This window comes from Salvelinus fontinalis, chromosome 6, assembly GCF_029448725.1.
Source record: "Salvelinus fontinalis isolate EN_2023a chromosome 6, ASM2944872v1, whole genome shotgun sequence".
Lineage (NCBI taxonomy): Eukaryota > Metazoa > Chordata > Actinopteri > Salmoniformes > Salmonidae > Salvelinus > Salvelinus fontinalis.
The window spans coordinates 46,244,800-46,268,326 of record NC_074670.1 but is presented as its reverse complement, the minus strand read 5'-3'; the positions used below and the strand labels follow the sequence as shown (position 1 = coordinate 46,268,326).

The following is a 23,527-nucleotide window of genomic DNA, read 5'->3' as shown; positions in this document are numbered from 1 at the left end:
GGTATGAATACTTTCTGAAGGCACTGTACAACTCTTCCATAAAATACAGTATATGTTTTAACTTGTTTTCTTTTGGAAGGCAGATAAAGTGTTTTTATCAAAAGCAATCATGTGAGAACACAGACTCCTACTTATTACTCCACATGTTTAACCTACGTCACTTCTGTTTTGAGATGACTTTTTGCCAGAACCAGGCACCAGGCTCACGCCTGGGAGACAGCCCGGTTCCAAATAGAATGTAATCAACGCTCACCCGATTCAATCCCATCAATATCAATACAGGAAGTAAACCACTAATTCAAGCCCAATATGCTGATAGGTTGTATGGTCTCAAATCAATCAAAGAACCTAGTGTATGAAGAACATAGCCATCTGCTGTATTGTTCAGCCCACCCCCTCATTATGAGTAGGATTAGAATGTTCATGATTTGCTCATTATAAAGAACAATGAATGGTACAGCCAAGAGTAAATAAAGTTGAGACATGAATCCTGTGACGTCATATCAGTTTGATTGACAGCTGTTGACTCTTGAACACACCCCTAAAGTTTCACATAAACATTAAACCAAAGCAAAATATGTGTATAACTAAACCAAGATAGACCACACCCTGTGGTTTCCAATGGCAACAAATTAGTCATAGTGGGCAGAACAGGCAAGGAGGTGGGAAGAGCCAAGCACGACCTAGCGAGGTCCTATTTGCCTGTTCTAGCAAACATCTGCATATTTCCGTTAGGGAACGCCTACTCTGTGAAGTGCGCGTCTGCATTAACTCAATTCGCCTTTGCACTCCTTGTAAACAACGCACTTTTAAAAAACTTTGACAAAGGGAAAAGTCTACAAAACCTATTCCACTCTGTTCAAAACAGATTGTAGTGTTGCGAACACAAAACTATATTGATTTCAAATGTTTCATCGATGAGAAAATTTGCAGAATGTCGGCCAAAATCCATCTCTTTCCATCTTCTACCACTGCTGACCACTGGGCTTCCTCTCACTACCAAATTTGGTAGTGTGTGGAAACGCCAAGCGGAGGCTTCACATTTATATATCCGGTGAAATATCTGTCACATTGGTCCTTCTGCGCCAAAGCCGTCCTGGTTCAACCGCAGATGGTGCGGTCCATCCAAGAGCTAACCAATAGCATCAAGCGTTGTTATCACACAGAGAGAAAAAAAAACCTGACAGTCGCCATGATGCTTGTTTGTTCCTTGTGATACAGCAGCGGAAACGAGAAAGTAGAAACAAAAGAGAGCACACACTCGTCCTCGCGATACAGATTGGTATGCGTTTGCAGGTAAAATCAACACAAGCGACGAGTTGCTTCGGGTGAAACAGATCCACAACTCAACTGTTTTCAATTATTGCTGCATAGGTGTTTCATAAAGTGCTACTTATGCATATATGAAGTCGGACAGGTTCGAAAAATGTAGATACCTAGCTTAGCTAGCCAACATTAGCTTTCAGCGCTTATTTCCATTAGGAATAGCCAGCATAGTTACGCTAGCTAGTTAGCCATAAGTGAGCTAGTTAGTTGCTACTCTGTCAGCCTTGCGTGTTATGGTCAGATACATGTAGAATAATATGCAGCCGTTAATATCTTCTCAATTCATTGGTTAGTTAACTATATCAGCTAACTATAATTCTCACGAAGTTATGTTGTAGCGGACTGCCGTTCGTTGGCTAATTTGCTAGTTAGCCCCTAACAGTAGCTAAAATTCTAAGCTATCTAGCTAAGTCCATTTTTCCTGACCCGATGTCGGCCTCAACGCGCCACCCAATTGTCTATCTAGCCGACCAGTTTGTGTTCTCTAACTATTTAGTGGTGGTTATTGCTCTGTGCGGCCTGTTGTGTAGAACTAACGTTAGTTGGCTGGCTAACTAGGTAACCGAGCTGTTGCAATGAGTATTATAAGTTCAACTTTATTGATTTCCCTCGCTGCTAAGTTGTAAAGTAACGCATTCTCATTGAACCGGATTTATTTCTGCAATTAGTATCAGCAGCCAGACAATAATATGGCCACATCTTTGAGCCTCATTTCCAGAAGTTGTCAGAATCAAGCGAAGCCCTCTTGAAAAGTTACGTTCCTCTTTGCATGTTTGTAAAGTACCTAGAAAGCTGCTAGTGAACAGTCACTTTCAAAATGTCCGTTTTGTGCAATGGATATCTAATTGCGTTTGACATGCATGTTATCAGTGGATAGATATAATGTTCAGTTACTTAAAAAACTTTCCCCCAGTGTTACAGCAGGAATGCCCAAGGAAAAATATGAACCGCCAGACCCCAGGCGGATGTACACTATCATGTCAACTGAGGAGGCAGCCAATGGAAAGAAGTCTTACTGGGCTGAGCTGGAAATCACAGGTGAGCATTGCAGGAGGGTGGCCCAGGGGCTGTGGAGGGGTGCTGTTCTCATATTAGGACTCAGCAAGTGAGGATGCTCTAGTCTAGGCCAGTTTATCAACCATTTTTGTTCAGTGACCAGCATTCTCGTGCTTAGAGGATAAGGTCCTCTGTTTTATAAGCCTGTATATTGGTTTGACTTGCAAGTCCAGCATGATTGTTTACTCATGTATTAGATAGAAACAAACCTGTATCTGCTTTGCATGAAAAGCCACCACAGAGACATGACTCAACTGTGTGTTTATCTACCCCTCCACATATCTCTCTCCAGGTAATGTCAGGAGCCTGAGCCCATCTCTGTGGACTCTGACCCACCTCACTGCCCTACATATCGCTGACAACTGTCTGTCACGCATCCCACCCGACATTGCCAAACTACACAACCTGTTGTACCTGGATCTGTCGTCCAATAAGATCAGGAGCCTGCCGGCAGAGCTCGGCCACATGGTGTGTCTCAGGTGAGCTGCTGGGAACCGCACTTCCCAGTATTCACTTTGTTCTAAACGTGTCACTAGTTGGTGCCTGAGAATAACCGTTGCCTGTTGGGCTCACAGAGCATTTACTTTTGTCTGTATAGATCACTGGTCAATGTGTTTATGGTTTATGGGAAAGTTGAGGAAGGGGCTGTATTGTCACAGAGGCTTGTCTCTTGACACTTGTGTTTCCCTGTGTCTGTCCTCAACAGGGAGCTGCTTTTAAATAACAACCAGTTGCGGGTTCTGCCATTCGAATTGGGGAAACTGTTTCAGTTACAAACACTGGGGTTGAAAGGTGAGTGTGGCTTGTCGTCTTGGTAACCCTTCCGTTCTGGGGACTCTATTGTAGATCCCGTTGCAAAAAAAAAAAAAAAAAAAAATGTAATTCAACGTTGTCTTCATTCCTGCTCCTATCAGGAAATCCACTTGCACAAGAAATCATGAGCCTGTACCAGGAGCATGATGGCACGAGGAAACTGTTGAACTACCTGTTGGACAATCTGGCAGGTTCAATCAAATGCAGTAAGTCACCCTCTGTTTCTCACATGACGTTTTAGCAAAAATTACTAATGGCTAACATGGACAACTCCTGTCCCCAGCCCCCACAGAGCAGCCCCCGTCACGGTCGTGGATCGCACTCCAGGAGCCGGACCAGACGAGACCTTCTGGTGAGAGACCAGCAGACAGTCCCTGTATACGTGTGCACACACAAACACACACACAGGCTGTTTTCCTAAAGAAGTTAAATCCGCTTAGTGTTTAGTTTCCTTGCCACAATACTAATGAGTATCGCGATACTGTTAAATTCCCGTCCCTAAAATAAGAATACACTGAATAAGGTTCTATATCCTACGTCTCTCCCTCCGTGTCCTCCCTCTCAGCGTTGTTCTCAGTGATGTGCTACAATGTGCTGTGTGATAAGTACGCCACGCGCCAGCTCTATGGCTACTGCCCTTCCTGGGCCCTCAATTGGGAGTACAGGAAGAAGTCCATCATGCAGGAGATCATGAACTGCAACGCTGATATCATCAACCTACAGGTATGTGGGTAAACCTCGACCCAGTGTTAAACAACTCCTGTTGCAGTCATTTTGGTTTCTCTCTGGCAAGTCATTAACCAATGAACCTGATTTCCCTGCTACATGTTTTGGGTACATTAAGTCATCTGTCCACTTTAATGTATGGATTTTGATTTATTTTCTACAGGAAGTGGAGACGGAGCAGTACTACCAGTATTTCCTGCCAGAGCTGAAGGAGCACGGCTACGAGGGCTTCTTCAGCCCAAAGTCTCGAGCCAGAACCATGCACGAGTCGGACCGCAAACATGTGGACGGGTGTGCAGTTTTCTACAGGACAGAAAAGTGAGTGCACCGGAGGAGCACTGTCAATGCTTTCTTTTCTTTTTTTTCTCCACACAATGCTCATTGACAGACACTCGCTAAGTTTCCATCCAAATGGTGACAGATTTTCAAGTAAATATTCTAAAATGTGCACAAAAACAATATGCACATTTTCCCACCAGAGTGATGTTTCCATCAACTGACTTGTTGCTAATAAAAGGCTGTACATGATGACGTAAAAAACACTTTTGCAGTTAAGTTCCCATGTACCGAAAACAAACAATAGAAGTTAAATTTAACTCTACTGGTGGTTTTGTATCAAACCGTTGTGGTGATATAAATATAGCAAACTTGACCAATCTGGTTTTGGCGCATGCTCTCTCGACAACAGTTTGCTGATAAAGTGGATATCTTATGTGGATGAGCAAGATCATTTTATTTGATAATTGGCAGCCGATTACAGGTCATGTCACCAGCGTTAAAATAGGCTAAATATCTAGGTTAGGCTATTGGAGATTTGCATGATCACTGTGCACTTATCCGCCATGTGAAGTTCATCATAATTGATTTCATCTGCCTAATAAACCTAATGCTTTTTCACGTTGTGGTGGTAGGTGTTTCCGCCACCATATCTCACATAATGAATAACACAAAGATCCCACCATGTCAAACGAACAAATTGTCAGTTGACAATTCTAAAATTGTACCAACGTTTCCTGTTTCCAGCAGCCCTGTTGTGAACTTTTTTTATGCGTCAGGTTATTCATCCACATGAAATAGCTGGATGGAAACCTGGTTACTTATCACATCTTGCTTCGTCTGTTTCTCTGCCCGTCTCTCTTTCCCCCTTGCCGCCTTCCCTCAGGTTCGGTGTGGTGCAGAAACACACGGTAGAGTTTAACCAGCTGGCCATGGCAAACTCTGAAGGCTCTGAGGCCATGCTCAACAGGGTTATGACCAAGGACAACATCGGAGTGGCCGTACTGCTGGAGGTCCGCAAGGAAATGATGGAGGAATCCTGTGAGTGCTATGTCCCTTTTCAAACCATAGACCCTACACCTAGTTATGGCCCTCTCCCTTTTCTCACCCTAGACCAGTGATGGGCAACTTTTGATGGGGGTGTGGGCCACAAATAAATCTGAAGTCATCACGAGGGGCCGCAGTGGCAAGCTGGACTTTGTACCCACGTCATACCCACACATGCAGTCAGAGCCAGCCCTAGCCCTTTGGGGCCCCTAAGTTAACTGTTGTTGGGGGGGGGGGGGGTCAGTAATTTGACCATGATTACTACAAGTTTAGATGGCTGCCTAAACTAATTTACCAATCTAAATATTTTGTTGCTGACATGGGTTAATTGAGTGACTGTCAGTGACTGCCATAACAAGAGGAACTGCTGCTGCACAACCAAATTACAACTTGTTTTCTACTATTCTAACTCCCAACATTAGGTTGAGACCCCGACTGAGTTCCAAACAATTGAGATATATACATACACTGCTCAAAAAAATAAAGGGAACACTTAAACAACACAATGTAACTCCAAGTCAATCACACTTCTGTGAAATCAAACTGTCCACTTAGGAAGCAACACTGATTGACAATAAATTTCACATGCTGTTGTGCAAATGGAATAGACAAAAGGTGGAAATTATAGGCAATTAGCAAGACACCCCCCAAAACAGGAGTGATTCTGCAGGTGGTGACCACAGACCACTTCTCAGTTCTTATGCTTCCTGGCTGATGTTTTGGTCACTTTTGAATGCTGGCGGTGCTCTCACTCTAGTGGTAGCATGAGACGGAGTCTACAACCCACACAAGTGGCTCAGGTAGTGCAGTTCATCCAGGGTGGCACATCAATGCGAACTGTGGCAAAAAGGTTTGCTGTGTCTGTCAGCGTTGTCCAGAGCATGCAGGCGCTACCAGGAGACAGGCCAGTACATCAGGAGACGTGGAGGAGGCCGTAGGAGGGCAACAACCCAGCAGCAGGACCGCTACATCCGCCTTTGTGCAAGGAGGTGCACTGCCAGAGCCCTGCAAAATGACCTCCAGCAGGCCACAAATGTGCATGTGTCAGCATATGGTCTCACAAGGGGTCTGAGGATCTCATCTCGGTACCTAATGGCAGTCAGGCTACCTCTGGCGAGCACATGGAGGGCTGTGCGGCCCCACAAAGAAATGCCACCCCACACCATGACTGACCCATCGCCAAACCGGTCATGCTGGAGGATGTTGCAGGCAGCAGAACGTTCTCCACGGCGTCTCCAGACTCTGTCACGTCTGTCACATGTGCTCATGTGCTCAGTGTGAACCTGCTTTCATCTGTGAAGAGCACAGGGCGCCAGTGGCGAATTTGCCAATCTTGGTGTTCTCTGGCAAATGCCAAACGTCCTGCACGGTGTTGGGCTGTAAGCACAACCCCCACCTGTGGACGTCGGGCCCTCATACCACCCTCATGGAGTCTGTTTCTGACCGTTTGAGCAGACACATGCATATTTGTGGCCTGCTGGAGGTCATTTTGCAAGGCTCTGGCAGTGCACCTCCTTGCACAAAGGCGGATGTAGCGGTCCTGCTGCTGGGTTGTTGCCCTCCTACGGCCTCCTCCACGTCTCCTGATGTACTGGCCTGTCTCCTGGTAGCGCCTGCATGCTCTGGACACTACGCTGACAGACACAGCAAACCTTTTTGCCACAGTTCGCATTGATGTGCCATCCTGGATGAGCTGCACTACCTGAGCCTACTTGTGTGGGTTGTAGACTCCGTCTCATGCTACCACTAGAGTGAGAGCACCGCCAGCTTTCAAAAGTGACCAAAACATCAGCCAGGAAGCATAGGAACTGAGAAGTGGTCTGTGGTCACCACCTGCAGAATCACTCCTGTTTTGGGGGGTGTCTTGCTAATTGCCTATAATTTCCACCTTTTGTCTATTCCATTTGCACAACAGCATGTGAAATGTATTGTCAATCAGTGTTGCTTCCTAAGTGGACAGTTTGATTTCACAGAAGTGTGATTGACTTGGAGTTACATTGTGTTGTTTAAGTGTTCCCTTTATTTTTTTGAGCAGTGTATATACAGTACCAGTTAAAAGTTTGGAAACCTACTCATTCAAGGGTTTTTATTTTTACTATTTTCTACATTGTAGAATAATAGTGAAGACAACACTTTGAAATAACACATGGAATCATGTAGTAACCAAAAAAGTGTTAAACAAATAAAAATATATTTTACATTTGATGTTCTTCAAAGTAGCCACCCTTTGCCTTGATGACTGCCAACAGTGTGCAAAGCTTTCTCTCAACCAGCTTCACGAGGAAGGCTTTCCAACAGACTTGAAGGAATTCCCGCATATGCTGAGCACTTGTTGGCTGCTTTTCCTTGACTCTGCAGTCCAACTCATCCCAAACCAATTCAATTGGGTTGAGGTCGGGTGAAGGTCAGGTCAAATAGTAAAAATAAAGAAACCCTTGAATGAGTAGGTGTGTGTAATATAAACACAACCATTTTGATAAGTTAAAGTTCATATAAGGAAATCATTCAACTGAAATAAATTCATTAGGCCCTAATCTATGGATTTCACATGACTGGGCAGCAGAGTATGTGAGCGAGGAGCGGAGCGTGCCCGATTTGACTGGAGTGGGGAGTGAGATTTCCAAAGGCTGAAGCGTTATTATTTTTATTTTGCCTAAAAACCTTTTAGGTCTACCTAATAGAAAAATACAAAAACTCTGCCCAGCCTGGCAAGAGTGGCCAAAAGGGTGTTTAGCATCCCCAGTGGCTCTGCAAGTGTGGAGGGGATATTCTCCGCTGCTGGCCGGCTCTCGCATGAGCCCAAAGCCACAGGCTGGCCACGCTCGTGATTCTAAAATTGAATTCAAAGGCACTAATAAATAATTTCATTGAATTTGTATTTCATTCTAAGTAAGTCACAGCCTATGTGCGATTTACGGACTTAGGACTTCATACAACAAAATGTTTAAATGCTGTGTGGTTTATGTCCCTACCATAATTGAAATGATGGAGCCTAAATTAATTTTCATTCCTCCTTAGGCTCCCGTTCTGGCTCCTGACCTATTTAATGTTTATATGCTGTTCAATGACATGTAACCTTTTCGAAATTGTTAGTGTCTTACGTTCACCGTTTCATGTTTATTCTTACTTTTCATTCCAATCTTTATGGTATAGTTTCAATACATAAAACAATTGGTAGGTCCAGGTAGTCACAGAAATAAATTTGGGAGCAGGATATTTTTTTTCTGTAGGTCTGGAGCGGTTTTTAGCAGAGCGTAGGAAAGGACATGGAGCGCTTGAGCAATGAGCGGCCAACTGCTGAACTTGACTCACATATCCTGCTGGGCAGGGGTGCAAGCATGGGGGGAGTCCTGGGAAGGCATAGACCCACCCACTTGGAAGCCAGGCCCACCCACTAGGGAGCCAGGCCCAGCTAATCAGCATGTTTTTCCCCACAGAAGGGCTTTAATACATACAGAAATACTATTGAGCACCCCTTCCCCTTCAGACGATCCCGCAGGTGAAGAAGCCAGATGTGGAGGTCATGGGCTGGAATGGTTACACGTGGTCTGCGGTTGTGCCGGTTGGACGTACTGCCAAATTCTCAAAAATTACATTGGAGGTGGCTTATGGTAGAGAAAATAACATTAAATTCTCTGCCAAAAGCTCTAGTGGACATTCCTGCAGTCAGCATGCCAATTCCATGCTCCCTCAACTTGAGACGTGGCGTTGTAACAAAACTGTATGTTTTAGTGGCTTTTTATTGTACCCAGCACAAGGTGCACCTGTGTAATGATCATGCTGTTTAATCTGCTTCTTGACATACCACACCTGTCAGGTGGATGGTTTATCTTGGTAAAGGAGAACTGCTCACTAACAGGAATGTAAACAGATTTGTTCAAAACTATTTGAGAGAAAAAGCTTTTTGTGCGTATGGAACATTTCTGCGGTCTTTTATTTTAGCCCATGAAACATGGGACCAACACTTTACAAGTTTTTATTTTTTAAATACATTGGCCTACAAAGGGGGGTTGTCCATCGCTGCCGTAAATCCTAGACCTTGCTATGACACTATCCCATTCAGGGCTCAACATATATTTTTTTAGGATCCTAATTAGCTATTGCGAAAGCATCAGTTACACTTCCTGGGGTCAACATAAAACATGACATGATGCATAACAAAAATAAACAAGAACAGCTCACGGACAGAGCTACATACATTTTAAAAACCGAGCACACAGCTTACATATCGATACATACACACTAAATATCTAGGTATCTACGTTAAAGTAAACACATTTTGGAAATGCATAACGCCATCTACCCAGTTATAAAATAAAGTTACCGGTATAATCAGTTCTTTGCCAGCCAGCTAAAGTTTATTTTAGCCTGCTTGCTAGCCAACCACCACAGTAGACATATCTAAGTAGTAAGCTAGAGAACAACTAGTCTAGCACTGGCAGGAACCCACAGAACCCAACAAAAAGCCAGCAGATATAAAGTAGAGAGAGCGGAGACTTATCCACATTGAATTTACCCAGTTTATCGCCATTGCTGCTGATATTTGCGATGTACCTGTAGGTTGGTAGAAAATGGAGGTTGAAGGCTTCAGTCACACTCGGCACAGTACCTGGTTTGTCAGTCTCATTCCCAATTCTACCTTCCACTGGTTATACTAAGCCATCAAAGTCATACAGTAGATGTGCGCACGGTTCCCATACTCTAATCTGCTTGCTTCAACCAGACAAACCGGTCCCACTTCAAATGAGTAGTAACCCCATCCTTGTGGGTTTTAGTGTACTAGCTACGAACGGCAGAAAACCACTACAACGCTTACTCGCTCGACTACCACTTCCAAACACAGGAAACGAGGAGATGCAGTTTTTTGCATGAATTTATGTTTTTTACTTTGGATGTACATAGTAGCTCACCAGCGCCAATACTTGGTTTGGAGTGTAATTGCATGTTAGCTGCTAGCCATGCTAATGTTAGCCAGCTGAACCTACCTAGGTAGCACTGGTTCTCCATATGACGTTGATTAATAGTGCCTTGTGTGTAGTTCCTAACATAAGTTAATAAATATGTATAAATGCTAAAACATAACTGTGTAGTTGTAGTCACGATCTGGTTACCTATAGCTAAGTCTTTGACCACAGTTACTTTAAGTAAAACCTCATGCTTCCTACCATTTTTAAAGTCACATTTTTTATGTTACGGTCCCCACTACATCAAGAAATACTTACATGTAATTTTGTGGCTTCAAAGCATCTCGTTGGCCAATGTATAGCATCAGCAATCAAGAGTTTAAATACATACTCATCCGTTCAAAAGTTTTGGGTCACTTAGATATGTCCTTGTTTTTGAAAGAAATTGTAAGGACAGGTGGAAACTTGTGCTAATTAAAGAAGCAATAAAACTGGCTTTCTTTAGACTTAAGGATCTGGAGCATTAGCATTTGTAGGTTCGATTACAGGCTAAAAATGGCCAGAAACAAAGACCTTTCTTCTGAAACTCGTCAGTCTATTCTTTTTCTGGGAAATTAAGGCTATTCCATGCGAGAATTTACCAAGAAACTGAAGATCTCCTGCAACGCTGTGCAATACTCCCTTCACAGAACAGCGCAAACTGGCCCTAACCAGAATAGAAAGAGGAGTGGGAGGCCCCGGTGCACAACTGAGCAAGAGGAAAGTACATTGGAGTGTCTAGTTTGAGAAATAGACGCCTCACAAGTCCTCAACTGGCAGCTTCATTAAATAGTACCGGCAAAACACCACTCAACGGCAACAGTGAAGAGGCGATTCTATATTTAATTTTGGATTGGAGATGCTTAATGTGAGTCTGGAAGAAGAGTTTACAGTCTATCCAGACACCTAGGTATTTGTAGTTGTCCACATATTCTTGGTCAGATCCGTCCAGAGTAGTGATGCGGGAGGGTGCAGGCAGCAATTGGTTGAAGAGCATGCATTTAGTTTTACTAGCATTTTAAAAGCAGTTGGAGGCCAAAGAAGGAGTGTTGTATAGCGTTGAAGCTCGTTTGGAGGTTTGTTAGCACATTGTCCAAAGAAGGGCCAGATGTATACAGAATGGTGTCATCTGCGTGGAGGTGGATCATAGAATCACCTGCAGCAAGAGAGACATCATTGATACGTACGTACGTACATGCATAAAGAGAAAAGAGTCGGCCGGAGAATTGAATCCTGTGTCCATAGACTGCCAGAGGTCCGGACAACAGGCCCTCCGATTTGACACACTGAACTCTATCTGAGAAGTAGTTAGTGAAGCAGGCGAGGCAGTCATTAGAGAAACCAAGACTGTTGCGTCTGCCGATAAGTATGTGGTGATTGACAGAATCGGGCAAGTTGCTGCAGGAGGTGCTGAGATGTTGGCCAGGGTAGGGGTAGCCAGGTGGAAAGCATGGCCAGCTGTGGAAAAATGCTTATTGAAATGATTGATTATTGTAGATTTATCGGTGGTGAGTGTTACCTGTCCTCAGTGCAGTGGGCAGCTGGGAGGAGGTGCTCTTTTTCTCCATGGACTTTAGTGTCCCAAACCTTTTTGGAATTGGTGCTACAGGAAGCAAATTTCTGTTTGTTTGATAAAGCTAACCGTAGCTTTCCTAACTGACTGTGTATATTGGTTCCTGACTTCCCTGAAAAGGTTAATTATTTGGTGGATATCCACATGGCTTAGAAATGGTCTCTCCCAGTCGGTTTTCAAGGGTGTACCACAGCAGTTTATCTTCATCTCACTTTTAAACCTAGAACTTCAATAGGGGAGTGGCTGTTGCTGCACTTTTCTGGCTTGTGTCCGATGGCTGTGCTCTGCCTTTTTTAAAAGGCAATCAGCAGTTGCTACATCCATTTTTGGACTTATATTCCTCAAGAATCAATGGGTACATGAGCTTAGTTCAACTGTTGTACCCCATCAGAAGCCAAAATAAAAACACCAAATGAAGTGTTGGTCCCATGTTTCGTGAGCTGAAATAAAAAATCCCAGAAATGTTCCGTACTCTCAAAAAGCGTATTTCTCAAATGTTGTGCACACATCTGTTTACATCCCTGTTAGTGAGGATTTCTCCTTTGCCAAGATAATCCATCCACCTGACAGATGTGGCATAGAATCTGATTAAACAGCATGATCATTACACAGGTGCGCATTGTACTAGGAACAATAAAAGGCCACTCTAAGGTGCAGTTTGGTCACACAACACAATGCCACATATGTCTGAAGATTGGAGGGAGCATGCAATTGGCATGCTGACTGCAGTAGTGTCTACCAGAGCTGTTGTCAGAAAATGTAATGTTCATTTCTCTACCACAAGCCGTACCAAACTTTGTTTTAGATTTTGGCAGCATGTCCAACCGGCCTCACAACCGCCGACCCATGTGTATGGCGTCGTGTGGGCGAGCGGTTTTCTGATATCAAAGTTGGGAACAGAGTGCCCAGTGGTGTTGGGGTTATGGTATGGGCAGGCATAGGCTACAGACAATGAACACACTTGCATTTTGTCGATGGAAATTTGAAATGCACAGAGATACCGTGACGAGATCCTGTGGCCCATTGTTGTGCCGTTCATCCACTGTCATCACCTCATGTTTCACCATAATAATGCACCCATGTCGCAAGGATCTGTACACAATTCCTGGAAGCTGAAAATGTCCCAGTTCTTCCATGGCCTGCATACTCGCCAGACGTATCACATATTGAGCATGTTTGGGATGCTCTGGGTCGACGTGTACAACAGCATATTCCAGTTTCCACCAATATCAAGCAACTTTGCACATCCATTCAAGAGGAATGGGAAAACATTCCACAGGCCACAATCAACAGCCTGATCAACTCAATGTGAAGATGTCGCACTGCATGTTCCATTTATATTTTTGTTCAGTGTATTGTAAATATTATCAGGAAAACTATGGCCTCAACATGGATAAACTATAATATTGATATCATGGATGGCAATACTTGCATCCATGGCTCTGTTTTATGATTTTAAAGACATGTTCCATTTATCCAGATTTTTTCCAAAACAGTGGTGGTGACTTTTTTTGTTTCTACTGCTTATTGACCATTTAAAGTAACCCCAACATTTTTTTCTCCCTTTTCTCCAGCGGGGAAGTCTCTGCATGGCATGGAGAAACAGCTCCTCCTGGTGGCTAACGCCCACATGCACTGGGACCCGGAGTACTCCGACGTCAAGCTGGTCCAGACCATGATGTTCCTGTCTGAGGTGAAGAACATTGTGGACAAGGCCACTCGCAGCCTCAAACTCTCCTCTGTCTCTGGGGAGACCAATGGCATCCCTCTTGTTCTCTGTGCCGACCTCAACTCTCTACCAGACTCTGGTGAGTGGCTGGGTTAGGTGTTAGGTTCTAATTCTGAGTAAAAAGTCAATTGACACTATGAAAGCTCAAACCAAGGTTATTTGTCCCATTGGTTCAATACAGCTGCATTAGACAAAGACATGTTTACAATAGTTGTGATTTTATAGGAACTTTAAGTGGAGTCTCCTCCTCTCTAAACATCATGTCTTTATTGCTAGGCAGGAAACTAAGTGATACGGGCAATAAACTTTTCTCCCTTAACCTGACCTGACTACGACCCTCGTCATCACTAATCCGTGGCTCTCTCCCCCCATCAATGCTGCCACGTGATTGTTTTACCTGCACTCAGCACATTTTCAAGCTTAATTGCACACACCGTATACCTTCCTCCTACAGATAAACATTAACTTCTGTTGTATACCCTCTAAACCTAAGCACTCTATTTCAATAGGATACCTGATAATTAACACTATCCCAAGTTTAGGACTTAGTACTCAGAAGTCGTCAAAGGTAAAGGTATAAGCAATAAATATAATGATGGGCCCACTAGCTGCTTGCTTGGTGATTTTTACTTTGAATGAAGGAATTAACAGACACTTTTGGGTTGTGTTCGGTAGGGAAAACGTTTTGCAATGGAAAAGGAACATCTGTCGTCATTGGACAAGTTTAGGTAGCACATTCCCCTATACTTAACAGGACTTATGTAAACCCCTACCGTCCCTCTCTCCAGGTGTGGTGGAGTACCTGAGTCAGGGTGGAGTGGACTGCACCCACAAGGACTTCAAGGATCTTCGCTACCTTGACAGCCTCACCAACTTCAACTGCAATGGCAAGAACGGCAACTCCACGTCCAACTCCAGGATCACCCACGGCTTCAAGCTGAAGAGCGCCTACGAGGACAGCCTGATGCCTTACACCAACTACACCTTTGACTTCAAGGTGAGGGAGCCACACAAACGTAGGCAGACCTGAAGCAATGTCTCTGACACCGCCTTCTGACAGGGCTACAGATTGCTGTTTGTCCTTGTCCTGATTAATCAGGAAATACAATTTTTACGACATTGAAATTGACCCATGGATTTTTCCACAGCATTACACCTGCTTTGCGAAAGGTTTCATGTACTCTGACATTTTGTCCACTGTTTCTAATTGTTAGGCAGGATGTTCTCTTCCTCAGTCATCAGCTTTTCCGTTAGCCGGAAATGTACTTTTGTACTGATTTTAAAAGAAATATCTCTAAATTACATTTAGCAATGCATGGAAGTTGGTTCAGGTTGTTTGTCTTTCAAGCGCATCATCGCTCTACTCTTCCTGTCTGCAGACTTGTAGTATTGTATCAACTAATACCGGCCCACAAGTATCAGTTATTGAGCAATATTTTGCTAATTTACAGAAATGTCATGCAGGTCCACCAAGGTGGTTGAGTAGTTGGCTTAGAAATGCTAAAACATTTGCAAAGCTACATCGCTATTGTACCAAGGAATGGATCGCAGACAAGTGAAGAAAGACATTGACACTAAAATGGAGGATATTGCCAACCACATGACAAAGGAAGATGTGCATTGTGCAAGGAGCCAACGCTCACTTTGTAGGGTATCAATCCTGCTTGTTTAGCTCAATCGTTGCAGTCAATTCGGCAGTCGGCACTGGGCGTTCCTTAAAAAGCAATATCCTGCACGTAACACCATTCAAACCGTTTTTTATTTGATGGCCGGTTTGCCCTCCTAATTAAAATCTGTTTTGTAAACCCTTTCACTCATCCCCCTCTTCTCTCTCTCGTGCTCTCTTTCTCCTCAGGGTGTGATTGACTACATCTTCTACTCCAAGCCTCAGATCAATGTGCTCGGCATCCTGGGTCCCCTGGACTCCAACTGGCTCCATGAGAACAATATCAGCGGCTGCCCGCACCCCCACATCCCCTCTGACCACTTCTCCCTGTTCGCCCAGCTGGAGCTGCTGCTGCCCAGCACTCTGCCTCAGGGCCAGGCCAACAACCAGGTCAACGGCATCCACCTGCCTGGAGGACGCAGGTAGTGGTGAGACAACCCCACTCCAGGGGTGCTGTATGCTATAGCAGTGTGCAGCCTCTAGCCCTCCAGCTCTTCTCTCGTTGTCACTCGGTGGAGAGAAGACGAGACGGAATACACAACCAACCTGTAAAATAAGAATCAGCCGCACAGTGAGGTCTGGCCAACAGGGATTTCAATTATATATTTTTTATTTTCCTCATTGTCGTTTTCCATTTGTTTCCATTTAGAAAATGTCAAGCCTGTGTTGTGTTTTGGATTCCTACCCCCCCCCCCCCCCCCCCCCCCTCCCCCTTGGTCATTCTTACACATAATGCTTTTGTAACTCTTTAACAGATAGAAGGGATGCTAGCTTCGAATATCACCATATCCCCTCTGGCTCCCGTATAGATCTTTAGCAATATCACCTGACTCTTGTTGTCTTTGACATGACCTGTGCAGTCTTGAACAATGGCACAAGAAATACCTTTTATCACTTGAGAGCTGTGCACACCCTTCACAAGGCAAGGAGAGAAAGGACACCACTTCTAAAGCTTACAGCTGATAGTCTGTCCTATACCAATCTCAAACCAGCAAAATTGGCAGCAACAGACATGTCTAATGTCTCAGCCAAGGCTAAGAGTGGGCCTTGTCTTTTCTCTCCCCACTGAGATCAATGTGATGGTATATCTATCTACCATAATATGGTGTGCCGCTCCTCCTTTCTGTGCTATAGGGCCAATCTCTGTGGGTCCAAAATGGTGGTGCTCACCTGGTGCTACCAGTCCACTACTATTGACTAATAGAACCTAGTCAGTTGTCTCCCTCTCCAAGTGGTGCAATAGGAACTATCCCCACTGGTGCATGTAGACTGATGTCACTGCTGAGGGGCAATTCCACGGTAACCGTGACACTGACTCTGATTTGTAACTTTCAAATGTATGTCAAACAAAAAACAATGATTGCAAAGTTAAACTAACATACAACTATGCACAAGGACTACTTTTTAAAAATGTCCACTGAATTTTTAAAGCAACTCATTTAGTTGGAACAATGCAGGTGCAAAGTTTGGTAACAGAATGACGGTGTATGTCGTCACCAACTTTTCATCTGCACTGTTCATCAAGTAAACGTTTTTGTTCAATCTTCTGTGGGAATTGTCGAAAGTAGGCCTTGTGCGTAGAGAGGGTTTGTTTGACATACGTTTTTAAAGTGAAAAATCGGGATCTCTGTTCCTGTGGAATTGCCTTGAGGAGTTTTTAGATGTTGATTATTATCCTTTTAGGAAAGGATGACGGCAACCACCAAATACACTTGTCTGGACCTGTTGTATGGAAGCAAGTAAGCTCTAGTTAGCGGAGGCTTGTTGGCATGCCGGTCAGGCATAGTGCTAAAAAAGTGTATCTGTATCCTCTGGATTGGAACAGATTTGAATGATTTTAAGTAGTTGAATAACATGTAATTAGTGGCCAGCGACCATCCCCTTTTGCACACTGTTTTTCCTCTGCATGCGTACGTGACAGAGTCATTGACTTGTTAATAGGACTTCATTTGGACCAGGGATGTGCAACTCCAGTCCCTGGGGGCCGGAGTGGTGTCACAGTTTTTCACCTTCTCCAGCCAACACAGCTGATTTTTAAACTAATTGGGTTTTAAACTATCATGATTAGTTGATTTATAGGAGTTGGGTGTGTTAGCTGGGGCAAAATTGTGACTGCAATCAGGCCCCGCCGAGGACTGGAGTTGCCCGTTCCTGATTTGGACCATATACCACCTTTTGTAATGGGGTAGGGGATTTTGGCTGAGGGGCAAGGCAACGGAGGAAATTCTCAACGAAACATTTTTCAGATTTGTTACTTTTTAAAGAGGGAGGGCAATAGCTGATGTACAGGAGTTTAAACCAGCAATCCTCTCACTGTCACACACGTGGACATACACAGATCTTGTAGCACTGTCTCTTGAGGCCAGTAGTCATTTTTCCCTCAGCCATAAATTCCGTACGCTACAGCAGTGGGTTTTTTCACAAGTGTTTGTACAGAATATAAATCTAGATTGTCTTTACACGATTGTATATGAGTCACAAAAGACCTGTTTTCTGGCAGGGTTTTTTTGTACTATGAGTAAATTATGATCCAATTTGAAGAAAGAAAAAGACATGATTGTATTGTAAACTATGGCAATTTTTTTTTTATCCAGTAAATGTTAAGATGAAATTGAAATGACCAGCTTGTACAAAAGACGTAAGGGGTTGTTCCAGGCGTTCGCTGCCACTACTTTGCACTCCTGCCCTAGGTTAACTGTTTTTATGTATCAGTATTGCTTGTTTTCCTGTTATGGTTTGAGAACCATGTTTCTCAGATTGTAAATAGACCTACTGACTAAATATGATGCATCTTCAAATCCATTCTATTTACAAGCCATTGGTCCATACTGCTGCCAGCCTGCCACCAACCGACCCATTCATCCACTCACAGTTCAGACTAAAGTAAGGTTTGGTCTCCAATAACACCCTATTTACTATAGTGCACTAATTTTGGCCAGTCCCATGTGGCTCTGTTCAAAAGTGCACTAAATAGGAAATAGGTTGTCATTTCAGATTGATCCTAAGAGTGATTTTTGCATCACGCACATCCAGTATCCCACAATTAGTGTTGTACAACCGGAACATTGTGCCTCGCCGTAGCCGTTTTGTTGTCTTGCACTATTTACAGTCGGCGAACTCCGGAACAACCTCTTCTCCATTTATTTTTTAAATACTGTCCACACATTTGATGTCCTTTGGGGTTTTTGTTATCGTTTTGTATTTTCTTTCCTTTTTTTTGTATGAGCTGTGACAATTGTGTATATACTCCTTGTTGAGCGATCTAGTAATCCGGTATGGAATATTTGTCAAGCTTTAGTTTTTTTTTTTTTCCATTGGGGGCAAAGTGAAGACCTCTTCTGAACCCCCTTACTTCCAGAATGTTTTGCACCCTCCGTGAACTTTAGATCAGCTCCTAGAACCCCGTTGATAGTCCCTTATCACCATGGTCACCTAGCCTGTCTTGCCCCTTCACCACTGAATTCTGAATCTAGAGAAGCATGTTCCCCCTATACCTAGCCCTATGTCCAACCCTCTAGACACTTAACAGTCAAGTGTATTACTTTAGTCCCTTTAAACCCCGCTACTGAAGCCTCTGTGCGGTACCGTCTGTGAGGAACTGACCCGTCTCCCCGTCTGTCAGGTGGCCCAGACAGACGTTCTCCATCTCTGTTCTGTTACCATCGGGACTGAAAAATGTCCGCGGTGACTGACTATATATTGCAACCGTCACATTTTTAAACAGGAAATGGAATGATCACGCTCCCCCCCCCCCCACCTCCTTTCCCACATTTATTATTGATTAAATTAAAATCCCCTTTTTAAAGTAAATATGATGCTTTCGCCACTGTGCTAAAGTTAGAATTTTATGAATTTTTACAGAGGGGAAAGGTTGAAATGGGGAATATAAATTGAGTCCTTGTTCAAAAGCTTTTTTTCTGACCTTACTTTCCCCCCTTGATATATTTTATTTGTTTCGAACAGAAACAAATGTCCAGTTTGATACCCCTGAATTGCTGGTAGTATTGTAGTAGATTTAAAGACTTAGCTTTTTTTGTAAAGTGTGAATAAAAGATGTATCTCATGTTTCCTTCCTAAAACTTTGAGTTGTGTATATCCTATGATTGCTACATTTTTCATTTTTACTCATTGCTTTTCCATACCTTACCCCACCTTTCCATCAACCAAATTATTCTCTTTTTTGGTAGAAATGATAGTCATTTTTTTATCATTAAAACATTAACTTGGTCAACTTTGGGTCGCTGTAAAAATGGACGCAGAATGCTTATCGAATGAAGATTCCTAAGCGGAGTAGTTTAACTCCAAATGTGAATATTTCAACTTTTTCTCTGCTGCTGTATTTGGGATGTCGCTTAGGCTAGCAGATGTATACTATTGTCTTAGACCAGGATAGCATTGTCTTATTAGCCGATTCAGTTCTAGACAGCACTATTGTTGACTGGTGTGAAACCAACATGAATGTAAAACCAAGCAAAAAACTTCCTGCTGGTAGCTAGACTGAGGGTTCTACTACAAAGCAGGATCAATGAGTTAGCCAGCTAACTTTTGAATAACAACCAGAAATAACTACATTTTCTGGTTCCTTTTTAAAGATGCAATCAAACTTTTGTGTAATTTCAGCTAGTAGTTTTGAGTGGTGCTCACGATCCAAAAGTGGCCCCTGTTTTGTGTACTAAGTCATCCATTTCATATGTTGCAGTTCGTGTGGTATGTAACGAAACCAATTCATACTATGTTATGAATTTGTGCTTAAGATCCTGGCGTGCCTCTTTTAAGGAGACCAAACTTAGATTTGTTTTTGGTTGAGCCAATGAGTCCATGCCCATTTCAAGCCTATCGGTTGAAAAAATTAGTTATTTCAGAAAATGTAGTCAAGTTAGCTGGCTAACTCAATTGATGCTCAGAGGTATACTACAAAAGATGAGCTTGAAATGAGAAGGACCTAGTTGACTCAACAACCAAAAACACAAGTTCATTCTTAATGAACCAGAAAATGTATGGTAATTTATGGATGTTAATCAAAGTTAGCTGGCTAACTCATTAATTCTGCTTTGTAGTCCGGTCCTGTGGTGATTTGAGTACTATTTGGTCCTTGCCGCTGTTCTTGTGCTTCATAGTGGCTAAGCGGAGTAGTTACTCTGATCCCCTCCTAACCCTCACTTTGTGAACGCCCCTGCACCCCCCAAACATTTGTTTCTATGATTGGATCAAGGAGGGAGAATCACACTGCTTAACGTGTCACCATTCACTTCAGTTAGTTAGTGATCACTGTTGAACTCGGTTGACTTTTTCATTGTGCTTCTGTTTTCTCCGTTGTATAGGACTTGCTCTGACTGCGTTCCCTGGCAAGGTGCACACTGAATCTGCTTCTGTGTCCCAAGTGTAGAGCACCCTCTAACCTTAACGTGTGTCAAACTCATTCTGACTGCTGGTTTTTGCTCTTCCCTTGTAATTGATTGAATAAAGGTCACTAATTGGCAAGTAACTCTCCTCACCTGGTTGTCTAGGTCTTAATGGAAAGGGAAAAACCAGCAGACACTAGGCCCTTCGTGGAATGATTTGACACCCCTGTTCTATACAGTACATACACTTCCCATCCATAGACCACTGTCATGACTTGTCTCTTTGCCTTTTCCAACAGCCTTTTATAACACTTTTTTTTTTTTTCAACCATAACAGTAATTTGTCAAAAGATTTTGGCTTGCAACAGTGCATTTTATTTCAGACCGGTCATTTCCATCCCCCAGAAACTTGGCAGTATTACCCTCAAAGTCATTAAGTAAATGTTTTTGAAAATATTTTTGGGGGGAAGCTAACTTATCTACTACTTTTTTTTCAGTCACCCATTTTTTGCCCACTGCTTTTCCCGTAAGACCAAGTGCAATTACAGCAGATTCCACCTCACTAACAATCACCCCATTCACTCATCTCTCTCTCCTGCCTCCATGTCTCCATCTTGTATAGGCCTCACCCTCCTCCCTGCTGATAGTGATAGACAATAGACAATCCTGATCATCAATAAACTATCTGTAGCCAGTTGAGTACATACTATATTGATGTGTCACTGTATTGTACATACACAGGACCAACTACTTGTTTACCATTCACGGAATACCAGCAAAAACACTTGCACAACATTCAAAGAATGTTCATCAACAGAGAAGAAAATCAAGGCAGCTGTTTTTAAAATTATAGAAACTGTTAAGAAACTGAATGGTAAACAAGGCTTTTTTTCAGTTTTCTTCTTAAGCCGTCTTCGTGGTTTGACTGTCTTTGGACTAGTTTTCTGTTTATAACACCTTTGGCTTGTTTTCTTTAGTCCTACCTATCTATTTTCCTACTTCTGGTTGAAAATAAATTCTATATCTGTTTCGATCGGTCTCTGATTCTTTGCAGTGGTACTTGCATAATATGGTTGTCAATACATGCTATATGTGTTCACTGTGTCCTGCATCCTTTTTCACAGTATTTGGAGTATGTTTAATGTAATCGCAAACATGTTTATATTTAAATAAATACAAAATCTAGCCTTGCAAAACTGAGGTACATTGGAAGTAATCGGTGAGATTAGATCGGTTATCCAGATAGATTTATCTACCTGTATTTTATTAGTTATGTATTATTTAACTGGTAGAAGACAGACTCTGTGGCAGAAGATTATTGCAGCCTGATGTCCCAAAATGAATTGAAGACCACTAAGTAGGTAAGTATTATAATTTATGACCACAAGGTGGCACTATAAGATCAAAACACAGTTGTGCTTAGCAAGTAACAGTGTCCTGTGTTTTTTGACCACTGTCTGACACCTGTTGTACATTTACATGTTATAGGGATTTTCATTGAACATATAAACTGTACAAAACATTAGGAACACCTGCTCTTTCCATGAACTAAACCAGGCGTGTCACTCATTTGACGGAGGGCTGAGTGTGTGCGGGTTTTTTCCTTTCAATTAAGACCTAGACAATCAGGTGATGGGAGTTCCTTACTAATTAGTGACCTTAATTCATCTATTGAGTACAAGGGTGGAGTGTGAACTCTGCCCTCCGTGGGTTGAGTTTGACACGTGACCTAGACTGACCAGTTGAATCCAGGTGAAAGCTTTGATCACTTATTGATGTCACCTGTTAAATCCACTTCAATCAGTCGAGATTAAGGGGAGGAGACATGTTTAGGAAGGATTTTTAAGCCTTGAGACATGGATTGTGTATGTGTACCGTTCATAGGGTGAATGGGCAAGAGAAAAGATTTAAGTGCCTTTGAACGGGTATGGTAGTAGGTACCAGGCACACTGGTTTGAGTGTGTCAAGAACTGCAACACTGCTGAGTTTTTCACGCTCAACAGTTTCCTTGTGTGGATCAAGAATGGTCCACCACCCAAAGGACATCCAGCCAACTTGACACAACTGTGAGAAGCATGGGCCAGCTTCTCTCTCTATGGAACGCTTTCAACGCCTTGTAGTCCATTCCCTGACAAATTGAGGCTGTTCTGAGGGCGTGCAACTTAATATTAGAAAGGTGTTCCTAATGTACTGTACACTCAGTGTATAACATTTGTACTGCGTTAAAATCAAACATTCTGAGGGTGTTGAGCAGATTACTAAGTCACAGGGTGTCTGCTGGTTGAAAAATTGACATTTATGGCTGAGGTAGGGCAGGTGTGTGCTTATTAAATTAGACTTGGTTAGGGTCAAACGACAAGCTAAGTCCTTAGAATCAAAAAACGACGTTGAGTAGAGCTCGCCTCACATCCAGAAAAAACCCTGAAGAGGTGGTTATTGATGTGGTGATTATTGATGAGGTGCTTAAAAACCTCTTAAAGATTTTTACTTAAAATGACATACCCAAACATAACCTCCTGCAGCTTAGGAACTGAAGCAAGGATGTGCGTATTCTTGATACCATTTGAAAGGAAACACTTTGAAGTTTGTGGAAATGTGAAATGAATGTAGGAGAAAATAACACATATCTGGTAAAAGATAATACAAAAATATATATTTATTTTGTACCATCTTTGAAATGCAAGAGAAAGGCCATAATGTATTATTCCAGCCCAGGCACAATTTAGAGTTTGGCCACTAGATGGCAGCAGTGTATGTGCAAAGTTTTAGACTGATACAATGAACCATTGCATATCTGTTCAGAATGTTGTATCAAGACTGCCCAAATGAGCCTAATTGGTTTATGAATATATTTTCAAGTTCATAATTGTGCACTCTCCTCAAACAATAGCATAGTATTATTTCAGTGTAATAGCTACTGTAAATTAGCCAGTGCAGTTAGATTAACAAGAAGTTAAGATTTCTGCCCATATCAGATATGTCTATGTCCTGGGAAATGTTTTGGTTACTTACAACCTAATGCTAATCACA

At 42.8% G+C, this 23,527-nt stretch overlaps 1 protein-coding gene across 2 annotated transcripts; it reads left to right on the top strand.

The window, feature by feature from the left end:
• The first annotated feature begins 1,072 nt into the window (after window positions 1-1,072).
• On the top strand, window positions 1,073-21,528 carry LOC129857908 (CCR4-NOT transcription complex subunit 6-like). 2 transcript variants are annotated; one of them, XM_055926596.1, is made up of 12 exons: window positions 1,073-1,296; window positions 2,240-2,364; window positions 2,675-2,861; window positions 3,089-3,174; window positions 3,297-3,401; window positions 3,479-3,547; window positions 3,761-3,918; window positions 4,085-4,239; window positions 5,084-5,238; window positions 13,335-13,568; window positions 14,278-14,486; window positions 15,345-21,528. In XM_055926596.1, exons 2-12 carry the CDS (start codon window positions 2,253-2,255, stop codon window positions 15,579-15,581), a joined length of 1,707 nt encoding a protein of 568 aa, XP_055782571.1. In that variant the 5' UTR covers window positions 1,073-1,296; window positions 2,240-2,252; the 3' UTR covers window positions 15,582-21,528. The 2 variants fall into 2 exon arrangements, with proteins under 2 accessions (XP_055782571.1, XP_055782570.1); XM_055926595.1 differs by lacking the exon at window positions 1,073-1,296 and having other exon boundaries at window positions 1,303-2,364.
• Window positions 21,529-23,527: the final 1,999 nt, after the last annotated feature.

What these genes read in the sequence shown, in the direction of transcription:
- LOC129857908 (XM_055926595.1), top strand. Translation starts at nt 2,187, where the DNA reads ATGTTATCAGTGGATAGATATAATGTTCAGTTACTTAAAAAACTTTCC. An exon ending in GGACCAGACGAGACCTTCTG is followed by an intron (nt 3,548 to 3,760) that starts GTGAGAGACCAG and finishes CCTCCCTCTCAG; the next exon opens with CGTTGTTCTCAGTGATGTGC. An exon ending in CTGATATCATCAACCTACAG is followed by an intron (nt 3,919 to 4,084) that starts GTATGTGGGTAA and finishes TATTTTCTACAG; the next exon opens with GAAGTGGAGACGGAGCAGTA.